This window comes from Moschus berezovskii, chromosome 3, assembly GCF_049115385.1.
Source record: "Moschus berezovskii isolate FMDL1 chromosome 3, NW_MosBer_1.0, whole genome shotgun sequence".
Classification (NCBI taxonomy): Eukaryota; Metazoa; Chordata; class Mammalia; order Artiodactyla; family Moschidae; genus Moschus; species Moschus berezovskii.
The window spans coordinates 123519175-123533460 of NC_142462.1; the positions used below are offsets into that span (position 1 = coordinate 123519175).

At 57.0% G+C, this 14286-nt stretch overlaps 1 protein-coding gene across 7 annotated transcripts in view; it reads right to left on the reverse strand.

Annotated features, from left to right (window-relative positions):
• WDR86 (WD repeat domain 86) overlaps nt 1-13163 on the reverse strand; it is a 31164-nt gene extending 18001 nt beyond the window's left edge. For all 7 annotated transcript variants that reach the window (XR_008685315.2, XR_016037097.1, XR_016037098.1 and 4 more), the window contains exons 1-3: nt 12422-13163; nt 11937-12221; nt 1438-1579 (exon numbers count right to left, since the gene is read on the reverse strand). Coding sequence is in view for 4 of the 7 variants with exons in the window: in XM_055421582.2 (XP_055277557.1) it covers nt 1438-1579; nt 11937-12099 (305 nt within the window). In the remaining 3 variants the exon portion in view is untranslated. The remainder of the gene's footprint in view (nt 1-1437; nt 1580-11936; nt 12222-12421) is intronic.
• Between the last annotated feature and the right edge of the window lie 1123 nt (nt 13164-14286).

The window sequence follows — 14286 nt, forward strand, 5'->3', positions numbered from 1 at the left end:
CAGCCGCCCTCAGCCTCACCAGAAGAGTCGCCCCCAGGCCCACTCTTCCTCAGTCACAGACTTCTTTCTTGAGATAGACCGCTGCTGGGAATTCCCTGGCGGCCCAGTGGTCAGGACTCTGAACACTCATTGCCGAGAGCCTGGGTTTGATCCCTGGTTGGGGAACGAGGACTCCTCAAGGTTCGAAACAACAACAACAAATATATATATATATATATATATTTAAATAAATAAGTGGGACAGCACACTGGGCAGAGGCCAGCAGTAGCGGAGACCCAAGTCCTCATCCCCGCCCTCCTCCACCCCTGCCTGGCCGGGTCTGGTCTCCCAGGTCCCGGGTCCCCACCTGCTCTGGCTAAGTGGGGGTGGCAGCTTGGGGGAGGGGAATCAGCGCTCAGCCGCAGGAGGTGGGGCTGCAGCTCTCACGGGGTCCCCACGGGGGTCCTTCTCCTCTCAGCACCATCCTGACTCAGTGTGACACCTCGGCCTTTCTCCTGTCCTGTGGGAGCATCCGTCCGTCGGGGGCTGTTAATGACCAGGCCAGCCCTCCATTTCCACCCGCCGTGTGCGGGACCAGCTGGCCAGACAGGTCCCACCCGGCCCCAGGCTCCACGAAGCCCACACTGGCTGAAAACAGCCTTCGCTCCCTGTCCCCTGCAACCACGGCCCCCACGGTGCCTGGCCGCACATTCCTTGCCCCGGAGAGGCGCCCTTCCCGGCCCCTGAGGTCAGGAGGGCCCAAGGGCAGGTGCCCAGACTCCAGCTCCTACCAGACAGTCCCTCAGGGGGCGGCGGGGGGCGGTTTTGAGACGGCCCCAAGTTACAGAAGTACTGTCCAGCCGATCTGATCAGCAAGGAATTTTCATGGCTCAGCTCAGACCCAAACCTGATACATTTTTGGAAAAACTCAAACCTCGGTGAGAAGGAGCGGCTTGGATATTTTCAACAGCAACAGGGAAAGGAGAGGTTGAAAAACACCCTCAACTCCCTCTGCAGAACAAGCCCCATTCTGTTCCTCCTCCAAGTGCCCGGTCCAGCATCAGGCACTAATTAAGCCGTTTCCGCTGGAATCTGCTCCCATCGGTAGGAGCTATAGCCTCCAAGGCCTTTCCCTGCACCCAGCTGTGGGCGGTTGTGCTGCAAGGCCAGTGAGGATGTCCAGGCACTAGTCTAAGCGTTGGTGATGCCTCCCTGCCCTCACCTCTGCCTCCCAACCCGCCCCCCCGACCCCCAACACACACACACACCTGCAGCCCTGGGCAGTTGGCACTTGTCACGCCCAGGGACACTTCTGTCCTGGGGCTTCCATTGCCCTGTGCGCCTGGCCGCCTCCCCACATGTCCACATGTGCTCCCCACAGGAGCTAAACTCCTCCAAGGCAGGGGCCCCACAGCCTACATCTCGGTCGCCAGTCCTGACCCCCCCAGCCCCACTGACCTGTTCACGATGGATGTGTGTCCCCGAAACACCTGCAGACACTGCCCGGTCAGCACATCCCACTTCCTGATGGTGCAGTCAGCGCTGCAGGTGAAGGCGGCCTCATCCTCCAGCTGGCAGAAGGTCACATAGCTCTCATGTCCTGCAGACAAGGGGAGGACACGTGAGCACTGCGGGGAAGGCCTGCTCCCTGAGCGTGTTTGAGACGTGGAGGAAGGGAAGAAAGCAGCTTGCGGGCAGTGTTTGGGCTGAGTCCAGAAGGGACCAGCGCTTCAAAACAGTGCTGTAACTCTGGGAAACTTTCAGGAATCGTGGGGAGCCAGGAGCAATTCAGGGAGCACTCAGCCTGTCCCAGAATCCTTCCTCCCTCCTCTCCTTCCCTCCTCCTTCTTAACCATCTTCTTTTAGTCTTTTTAGAAGAAAATATTTATTTACTTATTCACTTGGCTGTGCGGGGTCTTGGTCACAACACGTGGGATCTTGTTCCCTGACCAGCGATGGAACCCTGGGCTTCCTGCACTGGGAGTGCAGAGTCTTAGCCGCTGGACCACCAGGGAAGTCCCTCCTTTTCTTCAGACTTTTCGGCTCCTTGTATTTTCTCAGTCATTCAACGAGCCCCATGTTACAGAGGCAGGAAGAACAGAGGCCAGGGGCATGGTCTTTGGAACGAGAGTGCCCAGGAGAGCAGCCTGTTGCTGCTACTGGCTGCTGTGGGCAAGTTATCTCCCTCTCTGTGCCTCGATATCCTCACCTGAAATGGAGAGAGTGTCGCTGCCCGAGTCAGCGGGCTGCCACGCAGGCTGTGTAAACGCTAGCTGTGAGCTGTCCTTACGTTTGGGGAGAGACCCTGGTAGGCAGAACACTGGCCCCAAAAAGAGCTGGTTCCTAATTGCTGGAACCTAGAAATGTTACCTTTCTTGGAAAAAGACGCATTTACAGATGCAACTCATTAAGGAGGACCTTGATGTGGGAAGATGATCCTGGATATCAGGATGGGCTCTACATGCCTTCACAAGCATCCTCATAAGAAGGCAGCAGGAGTGCTCAGGACACGGAGAAGGTGTGCTGAAGAAGGAGCAGAGACGTGAGGCTGCTGGCCCTGAAGACCAGAGCGATGCAGCCACAAGCCAAGGGATGCAGCAGCTGCCAGAAGCTGGAAAAGTAACCGCATCTCCCTGCAGGTTTTAGAGGAAACTGCAGACACCTGGATTTCGTCCCAGTGACACTGATTTTGGGCCTCCAGACTTGGGACAGAATAAACTTGTTTCAAGGAAACCCAGTGTGATCATCAGTCACAGCACCCACAGGAAACACATACAGATACAGGGATAAGCAAGAAGCGTCCCCTGCAAAGACTTTGCCAGTAAAGGCCCGTCTACTCAAAGCTATGTCTTTTCAAGTAGTCTGTATGGACGTGAGAGCTGGACCATAAAGAAAGCTGAGCACTGAAGAACTGATGCTTTTGAACTGTGGTGTTGGTGAAGACACTCCCTCGGACTGCAAGGAGATCCAACCAGTCCATCCTAAAGGAGATCAGTCCTGAATACTCACTGGAAGGACTGATGGTGAAGCTGAAGCTCCAATACTTTTGTCACCTGATGTGAAGAACTAACTCATTGGAAAAGACCCTAATGCTGGGAAAGACTGAAGGTGGGAGGAGAAGGGGACGACAGAGGATGAGATGGTTGGATGGCATCACCGACTCGATGGACTTGAGTTTGAGCAAGTTCCGGAAGAGAGTGAAGGAAGAGGAGGCCTGGTGTGCTGCAGTCCATGGGGTCGCAAGGAGCTGGACACGACTGAACAACAACTTGCCTTCCAGGAGAACAGCCAGCCCAGAAGGAGGGACAGTTGGCCAAGCGCGTGACGGGTGCAGGGACAGTGCATGACAAGGGTCAGCAGAGCAAACGCAGGGAGTGGTGGGTGAGGAAGGGTCTCTGCGGTGTCTGTCCAGAAAAGAGGAAGTGTCTGGGCAAGGAGATGGCACACACCAAGCAGGAGGGGCCCTGGGGGCCAGGACTCAGGCGCTCAGCAGAGAAGATGGATGAAGCAGGCAGAGCGAGGGTGGAAGTCTGGGACGGAGCAAGGGCCATGCAGCCCGGGGTCTTGCCGAGTGCACCTGGCCATCGCTCTTATGGGGCAGTCATCCGATCTTTCGGCTCTCACCCTGGCTGTGGGGTTGATCTTTACGCCTCGAGCCTTATTATGCAGCCCTGGGGACCCTTGATCCCTGGACACAAAGGAGCCTGTTTTCCAGGTAAGCGTTTGCATGTATATACATGGCTGAATCCCTCCGAGGTTCACCTGAAACTTTCACAACATTGTTTATCAGCTGTGCGTGTGTGCTAACTTGCTGCAATCGTGTCCGACTCTTTGCGACCCCATGGACTATAGCTCACCAGGCTCCTCTGTCCATGGAATTCTCCAGGCCAGAATACTGGGGTGGGTAGTCCTTCCCTTCTCCAGGGAATCTTCCTGACTCAGGGGATTGAACTCAGGTCTCCCACATTGCAGGCGGATTCTTTACCGCCTGAGTCACCAGGGAAGCCCTTAATGGCTATACCCCAATACAAAATAAAAGTTTAAAAGAAAAAAAAAAAAAAGTGTTTCCATCTCGAATATAACCACGTCCGACAGTAAACTGAAGCTGACTCTACTGGAGGAGAATTCAGGGACCAGAAAAATCAAAGGAATCAAAGGAATGTGAGACCTCAGAGCTCTGTCACAGACGAGGCAAGCAGTGAGCTCAAAACAAGAATGATGTGAGGGGCGTATTTACGGCATTAAAGATTTTGATCGAATTTTAAAAATTTCCTCTCAATGTCTGGTATCAATTAGACAAGGATTTAAAACCTCCTGAGCAGTTTTGAACTGATTCTCACTTCTTTTTTTTTTTGGCCTGGGATTCAAGCTTAATTCCTCTTGAAAGAACCCAACTTCCTGGGTTCTAAGAAACAGAATTTTTTTTCAAAAAAAGTAAGAAATAAACATTTTCTTGGATAGCATATACCAGGCCTCTAGGAAAACAACATTCGTGAATTAAGTAAACATGAGATTGTCTCCATCAAAGTGCACGTCAGTTTAAAAGTCGAGGGCAAAGTGTGTTTGGCAAAATGCGGCCCAGCTTTCTGCCAACCCCAAAATGTTTATATAGCATTTGAGGATTGTCAACGTGCTCTCCCCGAGACCGGATCTGCCGTCAGGAGGGGTTGGGAGCACTCAGCACCGAGACAGGGGTCCCCCAAAGCCCACCAAGATGAGGAGGGCCCCCCCAGGGCACCACCCCCAGCCGAGACTAAGACTGAGGTGCTTAGTCCAAATCCTAAGCTCCTTCCGTCCCGTCTCAGCAGCTTCTGACAGCAGAAAGGCAGAGTGCAAGTGGACCCACCAACCAGGCCAAGGGAAGCACTGGGCCCCCAAGGCTGGCACCTCGGCTCGAAGGGACTGTAGCCACTGACCAAGGCTGTGAGGGTGGGGCCGCGCCTCTGATCTGCAGAGGGGGAAACGACGACGGACACTCGACTGCAGATCAACAGAAGTACAAACAAAGGCTTAGCTCATCTCTGAAGCTGGGCCAGGCTGACCCTCCACCCTCTTGGGGGGCCTGGCCGGGCTGGCGGGGGGCCCTGCACCGGTCAAGGCTCTTCGGTGCTCTCACCCTTTTCTGGCACCAGACACCCATCTCACACCCAAGGGAGCCCTCCTTGCGGGAGTCCTTGCCGCACCGGGGCCCTGGGGGCTGTGAGCGAGCCCCTGACTGTAACCCACAGACTAGAAGCCACGGAGCAACAACAGGGCCCCATCACCCCGGCAGGGTCAGCGAGGATGCAGGAGGGAGGGGCCCTTGCGTCCCCGGGGACCACAGAGCCTCGGCCATGAGCTGTTGGAATTGTGCAGAATAAGCAAGAAAGGCAAACGAAAAATAAATGTTTTTGAAGGGCTGTAGAATGCAGATAAAATGCGGTTATTTTGTTCAAGAGAATATGCTGAGGCTCAGGGTTTCCTGCCAAGGTAGTTGGCCCTCCCGGCCTCCCGGCTCGCACGCCCTTGGACATGCTGGGGGGTTCAGAGTCGAAGTAACCCCTCCATAGGCAGGAGCGGCTCACCCCGCTGGAGACCAGGGTCTGCAGGGGCAGAGGGGCCCGGGGCGGGCATGGCCCAGCTGAGCTCGCCTTCAGCTCAGCATGACAAGCGCTGCTGCCCCTGGAGTCTTCCATCTGTGCCGTGGGGCCCCCTGCCCTTCTCCAGGCTGCTCTCTGCGGCCCCCCCTGGGGGTTCCCTGAACCCCTCTCTGGGGGTTTCCTGTCCCCCCACCCCCCACTGCCATCAGGGTTCAGACAGCTCCAGGAGGGGCCCCCAGTTCAGAATGTGTCCCCTGAGGCCCGCAAACCAGGCTCCTGCCTCCCTGGACCATGGCCATGGCCACCTGGGGAGGGTCAGCCCTGCTGAGACCCAGGTTCTGCGGTTTCCCACACTCTGCCCACATTTTCAAAGTCCCTTCATGAAACTCTCCGTGAGTGACCATTTTGGAGAGGCCACTGGTTTCCTGCTGCTGCCTAAGCACGGAAGCTCTGGCCAGAATGGACAGGGTCTGACAAAGCCACGGAGGACCCCTGCGTGGGCCACACGCCCCCCAGGCTCCCACCCCCATGCTGGTCTCTGTTGCCACCTCAGGGCCCATCCTGAGCCCCAGCTTCTCTGGCCCCGCAACCTCAACCAAAATGCTGTCTGCTCCCATCCCATTCTCCTTGATCCGCACCCATGGGGGAGCTCTCCTCCCCAGGACATGGTCTCCAGAGAGCTGGAGAATGAGTCGCCAGTGTGGGCTTCCTTCCCATCTGTGCTGAAAACCCAGGGCTGCTTTTATACGGAACGTTCCCTTGACCGGACAAAGCTAAGAACGATTTTGTTTCTGTCTGAGCATCTCCCCTGGGGGCCTACGTGCCCTTTTAAAAGCACATATGAGATGACTCAGCAATCCCACTTGTGGGTATGACCCAGAAGGAGGGAAAGCAGGGCCTGGGAGAGAGATTTGCACACTCGGGTTCACAGAAGCATCACTCACAAAGTCAATGGAAGCAGTGAAGTATCCGAGGACGGGTGACGGATAAGGAAGATGAATTAGATCCACATGGGGGAAGAGGGTTCTGCTTTCAAAAGGAGGGACATTCTGCCCCATGTCACAGCCTTGGGGACACTGAGCAGAGGGAAATGCACCCGTCACAAAAAGACAAAGTAATATGTATAAAATAAAAATATAAAAAGACAAATTCAACTTGCACAAGGAACCCATGGGGATCAGAGTCCCTGAGGAAGAAGCAGAATGGTGGGAGCCAGGGGCTGGGGAGGGAGAAGGGTGTTATTGTTCAGTGGGGACAATGAAACAGTCCTGGAGGTGGTGGGGGTGATGGCTGCATGACATGTGTGAAGTTTAGTATCTCTGAGCTGGACATTAAAGATGGTTAAGATGGTAAACTTTATGTTACATGGTTTTTTTTATAACAGTTAAAAATTGTCTCAGTTCTGGGCCCGCCTGGGACGAGAAGTGAACCCTGACTGGCCCAACTCACCGAGTTCCTGCTCATCTGAAGTTCAAGCACACAGCCCCTCAGTTAAGTAATCTAATCTGCAAACTCCCCGGGCTGGGATCCGAGTCTCTGGCACCTCTGAATCCGACACAGGCACCCAGTGCAGTCAAGCCAACAGGCAGGAGAGGGGACTCACAGGGAGGAGCGCAGAGGGCGGGCTAGCCTCAGTTTCCTCATCTACAAAATGGGATGATACAGGGTTGTGAGAAGCAAATGCGGAAGAGCTTTGGAGCCGGCACAGTTCAGGGCCCAGGGGATGCTGTTTCTCATTTTGTGCATGAAGGGTAAGTCAGCAAATGCAAGGAGCTAGGAGCTCTATATTCACTGGCTTCGTGCCTACCACAACCCTCTGAGGTTACGTAACTATTCTTATCATCCCCAATTCACAGATAAAGCAACTGAGGCTCGAGAAGTTATGCAACCAGATTCAGACCCAAGCTGCCTGGCTTCAGAGCTCAGGCTCTGGGCTGTCAATGGCCCTTTCTGCTCCCTGGCAGCAAGCAGGGGCCATCTAGATGGGCAGGTGCCCACCAGGCCTCCAGTGGAGTGTGCTGCTTGTCTACATGGAATGGAAAACAATCACCACCACCATCACGCGAGAAGGTGCCCTTAGCAGGAAGCTTGCAGGGGAACAGCCATCGTGGGCTGGAACCTCAGGCTGGGTCCCTTACTTAAGTGAGAACAGAACAGGACAGGAACCTCCACTGGAGAAAACGCTGTTGGTACCACTGATCCCGTGAAGTGCCCCAAAGACGTAGGTACCCAAAGGGGAAAAAGAGGGAAAGGAGAAGAATTACAGTAAAAACAATTCTTCCCTTTACAGAAGGCAAGTAAGCGTTCTCTCTCACTGCCAGCTCACCAATTACATTTGAAAGCCAGTTCAGGGGTTCACAGTTTCTCGGGGGCAGAGCTGCTGCGGGAGGGAAGCTCAGGGGACTGGTTTTGCAGCCTAGTCTCCAGGGCTCCCCACGGGTGACAGTGTGCCCGCCGAGCCTCTGCCACCAGGTACTGCCCGGCCCTTCCTCTCTTCCCACACCCTGGCACAGGCTCCCTAAACCCTGCAAGATTCACAGAACAGCCTCTGGCTCCCAATTGCTTCTGCCGCCGTGAGCTTGTCTGCGAAAGGAAACACAAGGTAGGAGCTGCCAACCCCGTCTGCTCTGCCCAACAAACCCAGGAGGGTGTCCCAACGGGCTGCCCCTTTGCTGCCTTCGGGGGGCCCAGGGCTGTGCAGGGAGCCAGTTCCCACCCCGATGCGGCAGCTTCCACGACAGGAGTGGAAAGAGCCTGGAGCTGGAGTCAGGAGACCGCCAGGGAGGGCACGGCTGCCCTACAGCTCTGTCCTGGCAAGAGTAGGGCCAAGGGCGAGAAGCCTTCCCATCCAGCTATGTGACCCTGGACAGGCGCTGCAACCACCCTATGCGGCGCGGATGTTGACAACAGCACCCGCCTCACGAGGTGAGTGTGCAGAAAACACTGTGCAGCATGTTGGTAAATATCCGCACCTCCAGTCTGTCTCATCAGTGAACTGGTGTCAACATGGCAGCGCTATTCACTCCAGCCGAGGCAAGGGCACAGCCTAAGTGTCCATCGATGGATGAATGGGTAAAGGTGTCATACATACATACAATGGAATGTTACTCGGCCTAAATGAAATTTAGGACTTCCCTGGAGGCCCAGTGGCTAAGACTCTGCACTTCCACTGCAGAGGGGGTGGGTTCAATCCTGATACGGGGGCTACCCTGGGCTTCCCTGGTGGCTCGGCTGGTAAAGAATCCGTCTGCAATGCAGGAGACCTGGGTTTGATCCCTGGGTTGGGAAGATCCCCTGGAGAAGGGAACGGCTACCCACTCCAGTATTCTGGCCTGGAAAATTCCAAGTCCACAAGGTCACAAAGAGTCGGACATGACCGAGCAACTTTCACTTTCACTTTCTTTCAGGAGAGCTAAGGTCCCACGTGCCACGGGGCAGGGCCAAGATTTTTAAAAACAGAATGAAATAATGCCACCTGCAGCAGCACAGGCGGGCCTAAAGAGCATGGGACTAAGCAAGTACAATGCGCAACCGCTCATGCGTGGAGTCTAAATACAACACAAGTCAACACGCCTATGGGACCAAAGTCAGACTCACAGACACAGAGAACAAAGGAGAGAGGAGCAAAGGAATGGAAGTCTGGGACTGGGGAGGCAAACTATTACATATAGGACGGCTAAACAACACGGCCATGTGGTATAGCACGGGGAACTGCAGTCAACATTCTGTGACAAGCTATAATGGAAAAGAAAATGAGAAGGAATACATTTCAGTCTATATATGGTACCACGGAGTCAATGTACTGTACAGAAGAAATTAACACAACATCGTAAACCAACTATGCGTCAATAAAATTTTAAAAATTAGTAAACAGGGAATTCCCTGGAGGTCCAGCAGTTGAGACGCTGAGCTTCTGCTGCCCAGGGCATGGGTTCAGTCCCAGGTCAGGGGAGTAGGGTCCCATAAGCCTTGCCTCAAAGCCCATAAATAAAGAAATTGGTGTCAAGTCTAACCACCTCACAATTGTGAGGGTTAATAACAGAAGAAAATATATACTTAGAAGAGTATTGATAAAATATAGGAAACTAAAACATCACATCTTATTAACACTTCGCTGATCCAAAAAAAAAAATACTACGGTGGGGGGTGGAGCTGGCAAGTCCTTGCTTTCCATGGGGCTGGGGGCCACACAAGGATCAACGCAAACTCAAAATGAGCCTCTCACAAGTCATGTCAGTGGGTGCAACTGTGGGAAAAGGAAAGTCCCCTCCGTCCCTGGCAATTCCTGAAGTGCGAACCTTTATAACAGGAGACTCGATCGTGATGGAAAGGATCTTGACAGCAGCTTTCTCCCTTGACAGCGTTTTCCTGTCCATGGGACGGCCCCCAACTAGCCCCCAATCAGAGAGTCCAGGTGACCTCACTAAAAGCCGTGCTGGTGTCCTTGGGGATGAGCCGCCGGAAGGGCCACTAAAGAGCGTGTGCAGGGGACTCACCAGGACAGAGCTGGGTGAGGATGGCAGGGCAGGGCTGGGGCAAAGCCAGGTGCCCATCAGGCCAGAATCACTCCTGAGAGGATCGGAGCAGAAACTGGCCTATAAACTGAGCTCCTACAAGGGCTTCCAGGCCCAGGGCTCCCCAGGCCAGCTGACCATCAGAGCCACCTTGCAGGGGCTTCCTGGTGGCCCTGGTGGTAAGGAATCCACCGGTCAATGCAGGGGCCACGGGTTTGATCCCTGGTCCGGGAGGATCCCACATGTCACAGGGCCACCGCTGAAGCCCCCTAACTCTAGAGACCCTGCTCCCCAACAAGAGAAGCCATAGCAGCAAGAAGCCTGAGCACCACAACGGGAGAGTAGCCCCCGATCGCTGCAACCAGAGAAAAGCCCGCAAGGAAGACCCGGCTTGAGTGTGCGCCAAGTAGCTTGTCGTGTCCGACTCTCTTCGACCCCACTGACTGTAGCCCGCCAGGCTCCTCTGTCATGGGATTTCCCAGGCAAGAATACTGGAATGAGGTGCCCTTTCCTCCTCCAGGGGATCTCCCCAGCCCAGGGATGGAACCCATGTCTTCTGCCTTGGCAGGTGGGTTCTTTACCACTAGAGCCACCTGGGAAGGCCACCACCACCAAAAATAAAAGAAAGAAAGAAATGCCAACTCTAGAGTCCCACCCCAAGGGCTCAGTGAAACCCAGACGTGGGAATCTGCATTTCTGAAAGCCCTCCAGATAAAAGTGTCACGCTTGGGAAACAATACCAACTGGATTTAAATTTTCCAACAGATCTACGTCTGGCCAAGTGTGTGACTGTCTGCGAGTGGTGGCCGACTCCCCACTATCCACACTGCCTCCCAAAGAGCAGGAAGCCCCAAACTGCACCCCTCCGGAGCTTTGAAACATTTACCCTCACTGCTCTTGTTTAAAACTAGCAGGGGCAGGAGCAGCCAGTCCTGAAGCTAATTTCCTCCCTGTGCCTACAGGAGTGGGGGTGGGGGGTGCCGGGCAGGCCACCCAGGATTTGCTGATTGTGGTGGAAAAATCCGCGGTGACAAACAACTGCGGCACGGCAGGCAGCCTGGTGCCTCTGCCAGGGGCTTCAGGGGCCACTCAGAGAGCGGAGGGGCCTGGCAGTCCGCGGCTGCAGGCATGTGACAGGCCCCCCGGGGGTCGGGGGGAAACACCACCTCCCCTGCAGTAAGTACACAAATATAAATCGGTACGGGTGTATCCGCAGGGCTCTCTTATGAAGCAATACTTATGCCGATGTGTATCTCCTGCTGTTTCATGGCGTTTCCGAATTGCAGATGAGACCAAGCAGCGAGAGAGAGCAGGGCCGGGTGGTCGCATGAGGGAGGGGGTTTTCGACTCTGCCCCTCCCCACGGGGTGGGGCTGCATAAACCGCCGGCAAGCTACTAAATAAACCCGGGGCCTCAGTCTCCCCGCCTGCACAAATGGGCTAAGAGTACTACACCGTGCGGACAGCACCCCCGCCGCCCCAGCCCCCGCTGTGTCCAAAGGCTCGGGGACAGGAAACGTCCGGCCACAGGTCACAAGGCCTGCGAGAGAGAAGGCAGGGCGACACTCAGCTCAAGGGGCAGAGCGCGGTTTCTTTCCGTTTGTCACCACTGCGGGGATAGCAGTGGTTTCACCCCGCTGTTGACCGGACACTGCGCCCCCGCCGCCGCGCCGCTCGCCTCGCTGGCCGGGATCGCGGCCTCTCTGCACGCCCACCCTCACCGTCCCCGGGGGGCTCTTCCACGAGGGTCCACGGTGGGCGCGAGCTGGACTTGGGGGAAGGGGTCTTCGGACAGGTCAGAGGCTGGCGAGCGGCGGACAGGAGGGCAGAGCGAGCGGTCGGAGGACGCGGCCGGGCGGGTCTACCTTGCAGGAGGGCGCAGCACGTGCCGTCCGCGGTGCTCCAGAGCCGGGCTGTGCCGTCCTCGCTGCCCGTCAGCAGGCGCTGTCCGTCTGGGCTCAGGCTGAGCCAGTTGATGCCCCCGCGGTGGTCGGCGCAGACCCTCAGGGCAGACCCTCCGCCCCCCATCCCGCGGGTGCGGGGCCCTCGGAGGAGGCTGCGCGCCGCTAAGGAGGGGCCCCTCGGTGTCCTCGCGGCGGTTCCCTGCGGCTGTGTCCCAAGGCCATCGCGGGGCCTTCGGCTCCGGGCTCCTGCGGAGGCACCCGGCGCGGGTGAGGCGGGGGACCCTCGCTACCGTGCGCCCACCCGGCCTCCCGGCTCGCTGACTCGCCGGGGGCTGCGTCCCAGAGGGCAGGCCCCCTCGGGACTCCGCGTAACGGGCGAAGCAGCAGCAGCCCCACCGACGCGGAAAGCCTCCCGCCCCGCGCCCCCCGGGGGAGACCGCACCCACCTGCGCTCGGTTGTCTCGGGGAGCGCTGGAGAGCGCGGGGCGCCGGGGACCGGTGAACCCGGGGAATGAAGCGCCCCGCGCGCCCTCCTCGGCCAGCGCCGCGCGCTCCGGGCGGCCGAGTGGCGAACAATACAGTCCAGCCAGGCTCCTCCTCAGAGACCACCCCTCAACCTGTCCCCTCCCACTTCTCGGGCCTGCCCTCCCGCAGCACCCACCCCGACCGCCACTCCCGGTCTCTCAGGACCGACCTTAGCCCGCGGTCCCCGTGCCCGCTCCCGGGGACGCTGCGGGCCGCTCCGCGTGCGATCGTCCGGGCTGCCCGGCCTGAGCCTCGGGGCTCCAACCCTCGCCGCCCTTGCCTGGACCAAAGGCCGGGACAACGAGGAGGAGAGGGTGGACTGCAGGGTCAGGGTTGGGGAGACACGCACCGGGGAGCTCACTCAGGCCTGCGGCAAGTCGGCTCCCTCCAGGCTCCTCGAGGACCCTGTATAGGCACTTTTGGGGGCACCTGGGGTCTGTCCTCTTTGGAGAGCGCCCTTAGTCCGCCTTAACTGGGGAATCGCGTGCAAATTCCGTATCCTAAGGAAGTCCCGCAAGGGGACGGGGAGTGCCCAGCTCCCCCAGGATCGATCGGCAGCCTCTGACGGTCCCCCGAGGTCTCGGCAGGGATCCCACGTCCCCGCGGCAACCCCGGCCGGCCGCAGCCCCCTGCAGCGCGGGTCTGCAGTTTCCCGTTAGGCCGTTCCGGCGCCGGCTCCGCGGGGGGCGGGGAGGGTCACCCCCGCCACCCCGCCCCACAACACACACTCGGATCCTCCAGGTCCTAGAGGTAGCAGGATTTCCCGAACTCTCCAGGTCCCTTTAGAGAATCTAGCCCGGAAAATTTCAGATGGGCTTTGTGTTTGTGTGATTTGGGGGATGCGGGGCGGGGAGTGAGGTGGCTTTGGAAACCTAACCCTCATCACGACCTCCAGACCTTCTCCCAATGATTCACCGTGCCCAGACTCCGAAAGGAAAACCCCAGAATGGGATCCCATGGCGCACTGGGCCATTTATTCTCCACTGGTAAAAACCAGAGGAAACCTATTCCTTCTTTCCCCAGATTTCTGAATCACCATGCAGTTGGGCTTAAGGAGAGGGAATTTACTTCCTAAGAGACAGGGGCTAGTGAAGGGTCTGTGAGGGGGCTTTGGAGTACTATTTGAAGTTGTTGGGAAAGACTGGTGGGGTGGGTTGAAAGGAGAAAGGAGCCTGCTGGGCAGGAGAGAGGAAGGTGGAAAGGGCAGGGATGTTCCCAAGGTGGACCCTTCAGAAAGGAGATGCCCAACGGGAGGAAGGAACGACTCTGGGGGTCCCCACTGTGCAGAGAGATGGGGTAGAAGGTGGTCGATGACACAGGTTCAGCTCATGAGTTCACCTTGGGACCCGCGTCCTTACAGGGGCCATTGCAACACGCAGATGTGAAGACTAATGGCATCTGGCTGTACTGGTATGGCCTACCGGTGAGGTTAGGACGGGAGGGCGGGAGTCATGGGCATGCCTGAGAGCTGCAGCCCTTGGGGAAGATGAGGTGAAGAATGAGGAGACAGAGGCTTCCCTGGAGGTCCAGTGGCTGAGACTCCACTCCCAACGCTGGGCGCCCCGGGACTGGAAGGACTGATGCTGAAGCTGAAGCTCCAATACTCCGGGCACCCAATGCGAAGAGCTGACTCGTTGGAAAAGACCCTGATGCTGGGAAAGATTGAGGGCAGGAGAAGCAGGAGACCACAGGACAAGGCTGTTGGATGGCATCACCGACTTGATGGACAGGAGTTTGAGCAAGCTCCGGGAGACGGTGAGGGACAGGAGAGCCTGGTGTGCTGTAA